The following is a 12,832-nucleotide window of genomic DNA, read 5'->3' on the forward strand; positions in this document are numbered from 1 at the left end:
CCTAGTTTCCTGTTGCTACTTTATTAGTTTATAGCACTGCTATCCGGTAATCTTAACGAACTTACTAGGTTTATTCAGTGCACTGGACAATTGAGCCGCCATGCTCCCTAGTGTCCTGTTGCTACTTTATTAGTTTATTAAAATAGTACTGCTATCCGGTAATCTTAACTAACTTACTAGGTTTATTCAGTGCACTGGACGATTGAGTCGCCATGCTCCCTAGTGTCCTGTTGCTACTTTATTAGTTTATTAGAATATTGCTATTCGGCAATATTAACGAATTTTGAATTTTCCAGATCATATCAAAATGATCAGAGGCAAGTCTAGGCAAACTCTTGGATTTGTCTTCAGAAATAAAGAAATCTTTATGACAGACGTTCACTTATGTTAACTTGTATAAATCTCTCGCAAAACTCCATCTCCAATACGGTCAACTAATTTGGTTTTGCGCGTTACAAAAAGCTTTTATTCAGAATATTCTGAACAAGTCCTTTCAGCGATTAGCTTGACATATTCTTAATGAAATCTTTAGCTATCTCATATTTTTAGACTGTCCGCCAAGTTTTTTCTTTCTTTTCTCTGCAAACTTTTCCATTCTCAAATATACAGTTCTAACCCTCTTTGTTTCATCACTTTAAATATAATCACATTCAATATCCCTTCTCATACTAGCATTACGCCGTTCAATATACCGCATTGCAAGTATAATTATGGCTCCCATTCCTCCAATTTTCGAAGAATTCGATTAACCATTCTAACTGACTCACATGTTTACTATAAACATTCCAAAACCGTTGGAAAAATCGCAAGAACCTGAAAAATCGACTTACTAAAATGACACTCTCCTTCACGCAGGTTGCCTTGTTTGTCGAGTCCCCAATTAGTAAAAAAAACTTCTTTTTTTATTCAGGGAACCTCAAAACGATTGCAAAATCTTCACTGATACAAAAGAAGCTGTGTTTATGTCCATGCCCCATGTATCCAAAATCGCATTTGACTCATAACACCCTTAAAAAGCTTGCTCTCTTTGTCTTTACTTTAACAAAAACTTACAGTTTAAAATGTTAAGTATAAGAGTTGATTAAACGCTAAAAGGTACACAAATCAGCAAGTACCCAACATTTCATTAATTCTTCATTGATATTATTTAAGTAATTTTACCGCATTAATTTTCATTAATATTTTTTAAGAATTTATTAGATGTCACATACCCTTATGCTGGCCATTTTCATCTACAAAATATTTGTTCAAGTAGCACACCATTTAACTTAGATTGACTGTAATATCTATTTAGAGAGAGAGAATCGATTGTAAAACAAAACAAAGGGTGCTGCCCAAATAGATCGGGTTGCTAGACACACAGCGTACCAATCAGTCAATCAAGATATATAAAGTGGAAAAAAAAAGAAAGAAGTCAACACCAATACTACACCATTGAGAGATCTTCAATTCGTCAGGCAAAAAAAAAAAAAAACGAAAATCGTTCCTAACACTAATACAATATGTCAACAAAATAAAATAAAATAAAATAAACCAAACCAGCAACAGAAACATCCAAATCAGAATAACAACATATCATAATCATACAATACCAACAAATAAGCGGGCAGAACAATCAAACTCATGCCCCGTAGATGTGGTGGTGGATAATGCCAATCGAGTCCACAATGATAGACTCCGCCAAGGCCTCCAATTCCCTCAGATCAATCCCTAGCTCCTGAAGGAAGCTGAAAGTCAGCTTAGGGATGACACCTCGGGCACCGAACCAGAGACCCCGAACCCGAAACTCTCGGTCACCGAAGTCATGGAACCTCTCTTTCAAGAAGGGGACACAACTCTCATATATACCTTTTTTTTTAAAGTCCACCTTCTCCGCCTGGTCCGGGTCATTGCTCTCGAATCTCACGGTCGGGTCGAGGACTAGGGCCGATCTGTCGCGGTCATGAAGGGCGACTATATCAGCATACCTCGTCGATCCCGCTGAGTCGATGCAATAAACTTCCTCAAAGCATGTATATCCTTTTTCCCTCAGGAGCCGAATTAGCTCGTGCTTGACCTTATGGTGGCGCCGAGTGATAAGGAGGGAGTTAAAAGGGCATTTTCCCAGCACATGAGCTGGAGTTTCCGTCTCCCTGCCACACTTGCGGCAGAGGGTCCCAACTTCTCCCACCATTTGTCCACCGGCACCAGGAACACCACGAAGTGGTGCGTAGTTAGAATTCAATTTTATGGCGTTTATCCACTCCGAACCTGTCAATATTCGTTTATCGAAGAGGAATTTATTCAGTTTAGGCGCATCCCTAAAGTGTTGAGCCCCGTTACCCTGCCACTTGCACCGAGTCCATTCCTCGAACGCATTCTCCCGCAATGTCTGCCTCAATTTTTTGACGCTCGTGTGGTGCTCCTGACTCATGTCCAACCTCTCAGCGCACTGACTCACCTCCGCCTCAAAGTCAAAAACTGACTGGAATTGTGCATCCTGGATATACATCATACATCGATTAAAGTAATTGTTATTTTATGTAGTAGTCAAACGTTTATAATAATAGGTAATAATTATCTGGCTTTATCGCAAATAATATAGTTTTCTTCAGTTACATTCTCAATCTAGGTATTTATCCCACAATGTTGTATATATGTAATATAAAATAAATAAGATATGCATATTTTTAGGGCAGCTAATTATTCCAGTATTTTACTATAAGTAAAATTAGGGGGACTAAATTAAATTACAATTGAGAAATCAATAATTGTTGTTGAATAATCTACTTGTTAGAACTGTGTGTTATTTGTGCTCACGAATATTTCGGTAAGAGGAATTCAAGACAGTAGCCTACTCTAACTTTGTCTTTTTCTACTTTAACATGCATGTACATATATGTGATTTATCATAAATATAACAAAAAAATATTATAAATGAAGTGGCCAGCATAAGGGTCTGTGACATCTAATAAATTCTAAAAAATATTAATGAAAATTAAAGCAGCAAAATTACTTAAATATTAATGAAGTATTAATGAAATGTTGGGTACTTGCTGATTTGTGTACCTTTTGGCGTTTAATCAACCCTTATACTTAACATTTTAAACTGTAAGTTTTTGTTAAAGAGATTTTTGTACCTTTTGGATAGATTTTCTTTTTGTCTATTTTGCAAAGTTACATATCTGCTTTACAGATTTTTTTAAAATTTAGAATGAGCAATTCTATCATTATAACCTGATAAGGTGTTAAGTCGGAACCGTAACAACCGCGAGAGAGATCTTTTTAAAGAATGATTATAGTTGCGGTCCCCCAAACCATCCCCAATAACAATATTTTTGAAAAAGCGTTTTGAATAACATAGGAAGGTATTTGTACGTAAATAGCAAAATTAAACTGCGATTTCAGTACTACCTTTTAAGAGGAGTAAGAAAAATAAACTGCGATTACAGTACTTCTCCCTAAAAGGCAAAGATTTTGAATCGAACAACAATTCATTCATGAAAATCGGTTCACGTAACGATAATTTGAAACGATTGCTGTACTTTCCCTTAACAAGTGTAAGAGCTGATCGCCGCTTTATTGTTACGTAGGGGAGCCCTAACCCTATCATCCTACCAAATTTTATCAGAATCGGGCCATGATTTACAGAGTAATTAGTAATAATAATTTTGGAGGGGGCCTTACATAAAGGGGGCTAACTCCTCTGCCATTCGATGTACAGCGCCGAAACCCCCAAAAGGCACATCTACATAAAATTCCGAATCGAATGACACCTCATTCATGAAAATCGGTTCGCGCGTTTAGGCGCTACGTTGTTTACAAAAAAGGTAACAAGAACAAGAACAAGAACATTTTTTGAAAAAGCGGTTTTTGCTCATTTTCGGCAACTTTTTTCTCGAAACCTATTAGATCTGGGTTATTGCAACAAAATTACAGTTATAAAGGAGGGTTTGCCCTATATTTTAAAGAAAATTTGGGAATTTTATCTTTTATAGAAAAATAGAAAAAAATTGTCAAAGTTGAGTGTTTTTCAACGTTACGCTTTTTCGTGCAGTTTTTGACGATCAACCCTTATACAACTGTCCTTCCGGACAGTTTTAATACATTCTATTAGTTGCATTTTTTTGACAATTTGAAAAGTCCTTTCTTGCAGTTTCATGAAACGCATATTATATCTAGCTTACTTAGTGGTTGTAATACAGCAACATTAATGAAATCTGCAATTACGGGGTGGCTTAAAACAATCGATTATCTACGATTATTACATTCAATCTTTTGACAATTTGAAAGGTTCTCTTAGGTTACAAGTTGCAGTTTTATTATACGTATAAGAAGTTAGGTGCCATAAAATTGGTTATTTATTTAGTTCGAAATTGAATTTCTTGAGCCTGTTTTATTTTTTGGTCAGTATTAGGTATTGTGAGTCTTATGGGTTTATTCTACAGCAGATCTTTCGGTTCAGCAAGAGATAATGATGAAAATGCAAATGATGAGGATAATAGTGCCGAATATAAATTTCGGCCGTTAGTATTTAGGCATGTGAGTTGTGGCGAAGGTATTTGGCCAAGGGCAAGGAGCGGCCATAAAATAGTTAGTAACTGCAATGAGATTTTTAGTTACGGCGGCTACAATCCAGATTCTGTAGGCAGCGATTTGGGGCTCGATGATGAAGTTTGGATGGAGAGTAAGCCTTTGTTTAGGTGAGTGTTATTCTCATTTTTAAAAGTCATTTTTCTGATACATTGTTGATCTTTATCACAGCTATGTTTCTTTTTCATTTGCCTCTCTAAATACTTGGGAGTAACAAAAGTCTGCGTTTTTTTTTCCTTTTCTCAGAATCTTCAAACGTAATTTGCACTATTTCCAACTATGCCAGTTTATTATATTAATAAATGAATTATACATATTAATAATTAAATTTTTATTAGGTACTCCTTTTACTTTTCAGAAAACGACCGAGTGCAGAAAATCAAGTTACTGCGTTATTACAGTAAAAATCTGGTGTGAACGCTCACATAATTTTCTCTTATTGCAGTTTACGCAGTTAAATTCTTGAATCGTAAAATTTGTACTAAAGAGATAGTTGACTTCTCTATGATAAAATATGATACTATTGATGGAAGGGTGACGACACAGCTTCCTTATAAACATACCTTCAATAGAATTTGTATATTATTACTCTTTCTAATTCTCATAGTCAAAATAATGTGAAATTTAAGGTTTGTTGAAATGGTGGTACTTTACCTGGGAGAAAATATTCTGATATTTCAATTTACCAAAGTTGTTCCGTTTTTATTAGAATATAAGTTTATCAGTTGAAGCACTTTTTAATTAATTGCAGATATAAGATTTGACTTATATACAGCATATCTTTGCTTTATTTAATACTACAGTGTATATTTTAGGGAACTATGGAAGTATAACATCTCTAGAAATGAATGGGTGAAGGTGCCAGCTGCAAACATTCCGTTTGTTTTGGCGTCCAACGCAGTGATCTTGCAAGGAAACGTTCTTCTTGTATATGGTGGTACTGGCGTGCCGTTCGGTGGACATTGCAGTAACACGTTGTTTGTTTGTGACTTAAACGCAGAAGTTCCCACTTTTAAAACTGTTGAGGTTAGTAATTCCTGATTTGAACAAAAAAACTGTTGTTGGTAAACTTCCCGCGAATTACTCAATGTTTTTTTCTTTAAACATGTGGTTTATTGCGGTAATGGCTATTTTAAATCTTTTCGGCCTTTCTGAAATTATTCATAGGAATCGGAATAAAAAAAAATCTCTAGCAGAGGACTTTCAACTTGAGTGAAGTTATTACATTTTCTCCTTAAGATGAAGTGTCTTAACCTGATGGCGAAGTGGATTAACCTGCGGTGTATTGCAGTCCAACAATCCACAATACCGAGAACCACATAACCTTGACATAATAAGAACGTGCAGATTTATGCATTTATTATTGGGATACCCATAAGCAAAGTCCAGCTTAACCTTCGAGGTGTGGCTATTATAGACTGATGCTGCTATAGAAGAACTATGTATGCGCCAAATCCTAATGACCGAGAGCTGTGCAGCGTAAAGCCGTCTCTTTCGATTGCAGCGTCTCACGTGTTTGTAGAGAAATCTGTCTGACCGGAACCGTCGTTTGTGTAAGAGGTGTTAGTTAGCCGAAAACATGATACTACACATGTAGTAGAGCAACGAATTGTCGTAAAATTTCACATGAAACTGGGTAAAACCGCTACTGAAACTTATCTTTTATTAAAAGAAGTTTATGGTGATGAATGTTAATCACGTGCGCAAGTTTTTGAGTGGTTCAAGCGTTTCCAAAATGGCCGAGAAGACGTTGTAGATGATGACCGCCTGGGTCGCCCTTCCACGTCCAAAACGGATGAATATATCGATTATAATTAATCAACATTACTACCGTGAGGTGCTTGGTCAACTCCGTGAAAGAGTAAGGAAAAGAACGCCCCGATTTGTGGAAGAACAAGTCAAGGGTTCTCCATCAAGCCAACACGCCGGCTCACACTGCATTGTCTGTCAAGACGTTTCTAGCCATGTACACCATCCCAGTTTTAGGCCATCCGCCTTATTCGCCTGACCTGGCTCCATGTGACTTTTATCTGTTCCCCAAAGTCAAATCTGCAATAAAAGGGACACGATTTCAGTCCGTTGAAGCTGCGAAAGTAAAAGCGGCACGCATCATGCAGGAGCTCACAGATAAAGACTTCCAACACGGTTTCGAACAATGGTAAATTCGCATGGAGCGTTGTAGGGATAGGGGAGGGGTTTATATTGAAGGTGATAATAACTAAATATGTATAAATTTAAAAAAAAATGTTTTATAGCAATATTCTCGTTATTTAATAGCCACATCTCGTAGTCCAAGGTGGCATGTGCTCTGAGCGAAAAATGGATGAGAAAGGAGTGCTGCGTTAAAAACGGGGCCTGCACCGTTCACCTTGTGCCGCCGTTTAATTCTCACTTGAAGTATGTATGTAACCATTCCTAACTAACCCGGGTTTTGGACGGTATTTGACTTCCTCAGAAAGCCAGCGTAGTTACCATGATGGTGGAGTAGGATGTACCTTCACTTTAGGTAAGAGAGTTTACTCACCAAGAAGTGGTTGGTTAACTCAATGTGTCGGCTCTTCTCACTTCTTGGGACTCTCTAGAAAGCTTGGGTTGATACTAGGTGTTCCAACGGAATATGTTCTCCGTTGAAGACCTTGAGGGAGAGCTGGCTGGCATCAGGGGGGGGGGGGGTCGTCTCAATCTGATTTCTAGAATCTCCCTTGAAATCTAGAGTGGTTTGGGGGATGTATAACTTTCCAAGAAGCCTCCCAACTTCTTAATTTGGTGTGTTTGAAGAGGATGCCGTGGGAAGGATTTACTAGTTGCTTCTCTATCTGTTTAGAACTTCTCTTGAGATTCTGGTTCTTCTAATTTGGAAAGCGTTAGGTTGGTAGCGTCAACTGCTCTAGTAAGTTGGTACCTCTAACTGCCGATTCCTAGTTATACCCACCCGGGAGCTTCCCTGGGGAGCTCTGGGTTGGTGTTGGAGGGAAATATACTCTATTTAGAATACTCAGCCTTTAATTTAGGGGGGCTTTCCTCAGACTTGCCTCAGCAAAAAAGGGGGCTAGTGGAGATTTTTGCGAGTTGGAAATGGTTTTTCCCAACTGCCTGAACCTCTTCTCTTCCTAGAGTACCTGGATGTGTTGCTATTCCACTTTAAAGAGTGGTTTCACTTTTTATAACATAGTAGGAGGAACCCAGTAGATCTGCTGTTTGATCTCAGTGTAAAACCACTCGTTATCAGTGTGTCTTGGTATTTTTAAAATATCCTCTTGCACCATCTGGAAATGTCTATTGACTGTAATCCGACCATTGAATGCTTATTTCAGCACTTATCTGTATCCATTTTTTGTCCAGTGTCATTATTCTTTCATTTGATTACTCGTAAAGCTTCATCAGCGACACATTTTGATCTGCCTCAATCTGTTTGTTATCCAGCAAAAACGTAAAATGACTAAAATTTAGATAAGACATAGCCTTGTTTTCTATATTTGCTTATAAATTATTTGCTTTTCATTGAGTTATGTGTAGAAATTCACTACAAAGGGTAAAGATAGTACAATTTCGTATTTGTGAACATTATTATAATTATTATTATTGTTAATTTGTCCTACCGTTCAGTTTGAATGAAGAAAAAATCTGGCAGAAACACCCACACGACTTGCTCTTACTACTATTCTAAAGGTTCTAACTCATTCATATTCTCCAAACTCTGAACGTTTGAGTTAATATTACTTTAATACTTATCACTTTAAAAGGAATCCTCTTTCAGAAGTAAGCTTAATCAAATTTTCGGGAGAAAGTTGTTAAGTAAAATTTCATAAATTGTGTTTGTAATTACTATACTAAGCTTAGAAGACATATTTCAGACTAAATGTACATTCGGCCAAATTGTTAAAGCTGTCTTCCTTTTATCTTTAAGCACAGTCGTATTTCTCTGTTTTACCATCCAGTAAAATTTAGGTGTAAAAACTCACCTTGTAATTTAAAAATTTATCAGAGTTCCTATAGCGTAAATGAATTATTATTGTCTGAAAAAAATTGTATTGTGACTAGGCTCCACAAAACTCCACGAAGTGGGTCATTTGCAGAGCTGAAAATATATTATAGTTTTAGAGTAAAAAAGAAAATTGAATCAATACATTTCTTTTAAAGTTAGTAGTAGCATCAGAGAGTTCAAAAAGCTTTTTGATTAAAGAGCGCTGAATCTTTTCAACAGCTTCATAATGCTGTTCAAATACCTAACAGCGTAACACAAGTTAGAGCAGGAGATAGAGCAGAATAGTTTATATTTGGCTGAAAACGGAATTATATACTGAGAAATAAGGCTGTATCAGATTCAGTTAATCCCCTATTTAGCAATAGATTATCTTTTTCTTGTAGATAACCTGCTAAAGAGGGGCGACAAGTTAGCTTGATACAATTTATACCTCGGTTACAACAATAATCGGTTTACCTCTGTAGAACCATCCCTTCTAAGCATCATAACCTCGGAACTTTTCCAGATTCACAGTTAAGTTCGACTGAGTAACCCTGAAGGTTATCTGACAAATGCACCGCATTCTAGAGTACAAGAGAATTTTGAACTTAGTGTTACGGATTAATAAACCGCTTTCTAAAATTCGGGGGAGGATTCGAGTGCAAAAAAAAAAAAACTAGAGCAGGACTAAAAATATCCTTGCCTTGCGCCACTGGCAATTTCAAAAAAAAAAAAAAGAGCTTTTAAAACAAAGATGGTTTAGGTGGAATCCTTCAATCAACAAAGTTAAATTTTTTTTAATGCGCAAAAAGAAGTAAAATATCCTAATTAAATAATTATAATTGTTAATTAATGTATGTAAACAAAAATAAACTAAAGGGTCTTTACTTTCATCTCTAGATTACTACTTAACTATATGTTCTTTTTTTATTATTTTAGAATTTTCTCCTAATTATTTTGTAGTTTGAATAGTTTATTCCTCTCTATGAGAAGAAACCAATCGAATTATTCTTGTTTCCTTTGTAATATTCTCTCATTACTGTTTATTTTAACGGAGTTTCTTCTGTTATATTTACCATTTTAAAATAATATTATTTGAAATATTCCACCCACTTTTTTTTCGTCGAAATATTTATTAATTTCCACTGCGTTGTTACCTGTTTACCTTTTTTTATTATTATTTCAATTGAATTATGCAAATTAGGTTTCTGGAGATGCCCCTGAAGCACAGTATGGTCAAGCGGCTTTTGTACATCAAAAATTCTTCTATGTGATTGGAGGAACTACAGGCTATGATTACTCATGTGATGTACACAGGTTACATTTATCTTCTGGAAAGTGGGAAGTACATCACCTGAATAGAGGAATACCGCCGGATCCACCGGGGCGTTACAGACATGAATTAGGATTACAATTGCATAGATCAAAAGTATTTGTTTTTGGTGGAGGAACTGCTCACTTTTCCTATGGATTCCAGGTAATTCATTTTATAGCTTCTAATAGAATCAAAATTATATGTTGGTGTTTTTTTTTAGCGCATCGATTTTGGTTTTGCCTGTGGCATTTAGCAAACCAAAAATATAAAATGTTGAATATTAGAACAATACATTTTGAGTGTTATTAATTGTTTCACTTGTTCTCAGTTACATATAAAAATAATAATAATATACATATATGTACATTTTAATTGTTGTAATTTTCGTTATATTTTTTTTTTTAGGTTATTTATTAAGTTTGGCTTTTAATTCTTAATTTACAAACTTTATTCATGAATTGAGTGTATTTAGTATTTATGATTAATTAAGGAGTTATTCCGTTTTTGTTTATCACTGGACTGCGACACTGAGCGCTTTCTTTTTTCCATTCTATATAATTAGACCATGTCGGCAATATTTTACAATTTTTAAAGGATGTTATAAGATTTTCTTTTTTTAATTCACACTCCTAATTTGACCAAGGTTTGGGCGGGTAACTGGATTTACTTCCTAAGTACAGTTTTTTATTTTATTTAATTATTTATTTTCTTTTTTGAGTTTACTTTCAGGTGGACTGATGAATGTAAATTTTATGAATTTGTTGTAGTTGGATAAATTATCCTCGTCAATGTTTAATTCTGCAAAGGACTTCTAGTTAATAATGCGTACCTGTCTCAGTCAGCCATCTTCACATTCCAACTTGTATTAGAAGCTGGACTGCTATAGTTATTAATAAGGTGGACGTTATTATTACAGTCGGATTAATGGTTATTTATATCCCTAAATAGTCAGACTCAATTGTTTCTTCTACGATCGACCAAGCCTAGTGACCTACGATCTAGTGACCAGTGAGGGCGAGCAGATAGGACAATTGTCAAAGGCTGCCTTTCTGCTTTCTTTCGCCAAATTCAATCAATATCGGGCGAAGATTATTGATAATAGTTAAAAGGAGCCTTACATATGTGGGGCAAAATCACTTTCTAATATTACAGATAACAAGATCTACAAAAGCTATATCCACATAGAATTTCGAATCGAATGACAATTCATAAATCAGTTAATGCGTCAATAATTTGAACGATCACAGTACTTCACATAGGAGGTGTAAAAGCAGGATAGCATTTTAATGTCACGTGGGGAAGCCCTAACTTCCTGCCAAAATATTTCAAAAATGGGCTCAAATTTACACAGTATTTAGGTTTAATATTTTAGAGAGGGCCTGCCATACGTGAGGAAACTCTCTTTAACTGTGATCAGCGTCGAGACCGACAACAGCCATATCTTTTATTTAAAATGCAACCATTTTAAATTACCGATTATCATTTAAACAATTAAATTTATACCAGTAATAGAGCTTACATTCCTCTACAATTCAGCAAAAAATTCATGAAATCTGAACAATACGAAGAGAGAAACAAAGGTTTGAAATTTGTACGAATTTGAAGACCACCAAAATTCAACCTTCTATATCTCATTAACTAATTTGAAATAATGTTTTATTATCAATAGAACATTGAAATTTATACCAGTTATAGAGCTAACTTTTCTCTACAATTCGGTAAAGAATTCATTAATACGTTCAGTTTTTTAGAAATGACGAGATGAGAATTGTAACAATTGCAGTTTAGGAATGTCGTGTAGCTGTTTCACATAACCGAGTTTTAATTTGAATAATTGTCTGTCAGAATTTGTTAAGCTTGGTTAATCATCTTTTGCAGGAGATTCCAGTATTTGATCTGGAGCGACACGAGTGGTCAGTAGTAGTTACGATTGGAGACCCAAAAGTACAAGAAAACGACGGATATCCTGTACATCGAAGATTCCACTCTCTTGTTCAGTCCCCAGGAGGCCATGAAGTATTTATCACTGGAGGAGAGTCCGGCGTAGTATTACTTTGCGATTCCTGGAAACTTGATATGGAATCACTACAGTGGACGAGAATTGACTCCTTAGAATTAGAAACTCCTCTTTATTTTCATGCATCGACGTTATCACCTCAGGTTAATCACAGAAATTAATAAAAAAAATCAAAAAAGCTCTTGTCATATCACTCCTCCCCACTGATTTTACTGTTTCTTGGAAATGTTACAATTTTTATTATAAATTTACATATCACCATCGATGTTCTTTTAAAATATCATGTCGAAATTTTTATCAAAATCGTGATTTACATGGTTTTTAATATAAATTTTAAGGTACAATTTTGTATTTAATTTCCTTTTCAGAGTTTATACTAAATAATTTTCAGCTTCAGCCGGTTTAAAATGTCATGTTTTGCATTATAAAATAATCTCTAAATAATGCAGAGAATTTATTGAAACTTTTACGAATATTTGGTTTACAGAGAGAGGGTGAGAGAGAGTAGGGAGAAAGTGGAGGGCGACTTCATTCTCCGTTAGTATAACAATTTTTTATAGTATTAATTTATTTTAATTTATTTTTCAGGGCAAATTATATATATTTGGTGGTATCACATATGCTTGCCGAACTAACGCACTTATGAGTGCCTGGCTGAAAATACCTAGCTTGCAGGAGATGTGTTGGGATGCTATTATGTATTACAAATTTACAGATCGCCTATCAAAGGATACTTTAAGGCGATTGTTACCACCAAAGTTTATGAAAAGGCTTGATTAATTTATGTATACATACATATAAAAGTGATATTTTATTATATTTTTTAAATAAATTTATTAGTTAAATATATCTTTTTGTTATCCTGTTATAAACAGTCCATTAGTTATCTTGACAGGACAAGAGGAACTTAGGTGGCGTTAAGTTGCTAACTACGTAACAAGAATTAAATTGGGGCTGGGGAGTA

At 35.3% G+C, this 12,832-nt stretch overlaps 1 protein-coding gene across 1 annotated transcript; it reads left to right on the forward strand.

Annotated features, from left to right (window-relative positions):
- The first annotated feature begins 4,265 nt into the window (after positions 1-4,265).
- slim (scruin like at the midline) lies at positions 4,266-12,717 on the forward strand. The gene is made up of 5 exons (XM_074143130.1): positions 4,266-4,682; positions 5,388-5,598; positions 9,741-10,013; positions 11,730-12,011; positions 12,457-12,717. Exons 1-5 carry the CDS (start codon positions 4,411-4,413, stop codon positions 12,646-12,648), a joined length of 1,230 nt encoding a protein of 409 aa, XP_073999231.1. The 5' UTR covers positions 4,266-4,410; the 3' UTR covers positions 12,649-12,717.
- The last annotated feature ends 115 nt before the right edge of the window (positions 12,718-12,832 follow it).

The sequence above is a fragment of the Rhodnius prolixus genome, unplaced genomic scaffold, assembly GCF_049639745.1.
Source record: "Rhodnius prolixus isolate KJV_2025 unplaced genomic scaffold, Rpr scaffold_12, whole genome shotgun sequence".
NCBI classification, from domain to species: domain Eukaryota; kingdom Metazoa; phylum Arthropoda; class Insecta; order Hemiptera; family Reduviidae; genus Rhodnius; species Rhodnius prolixus.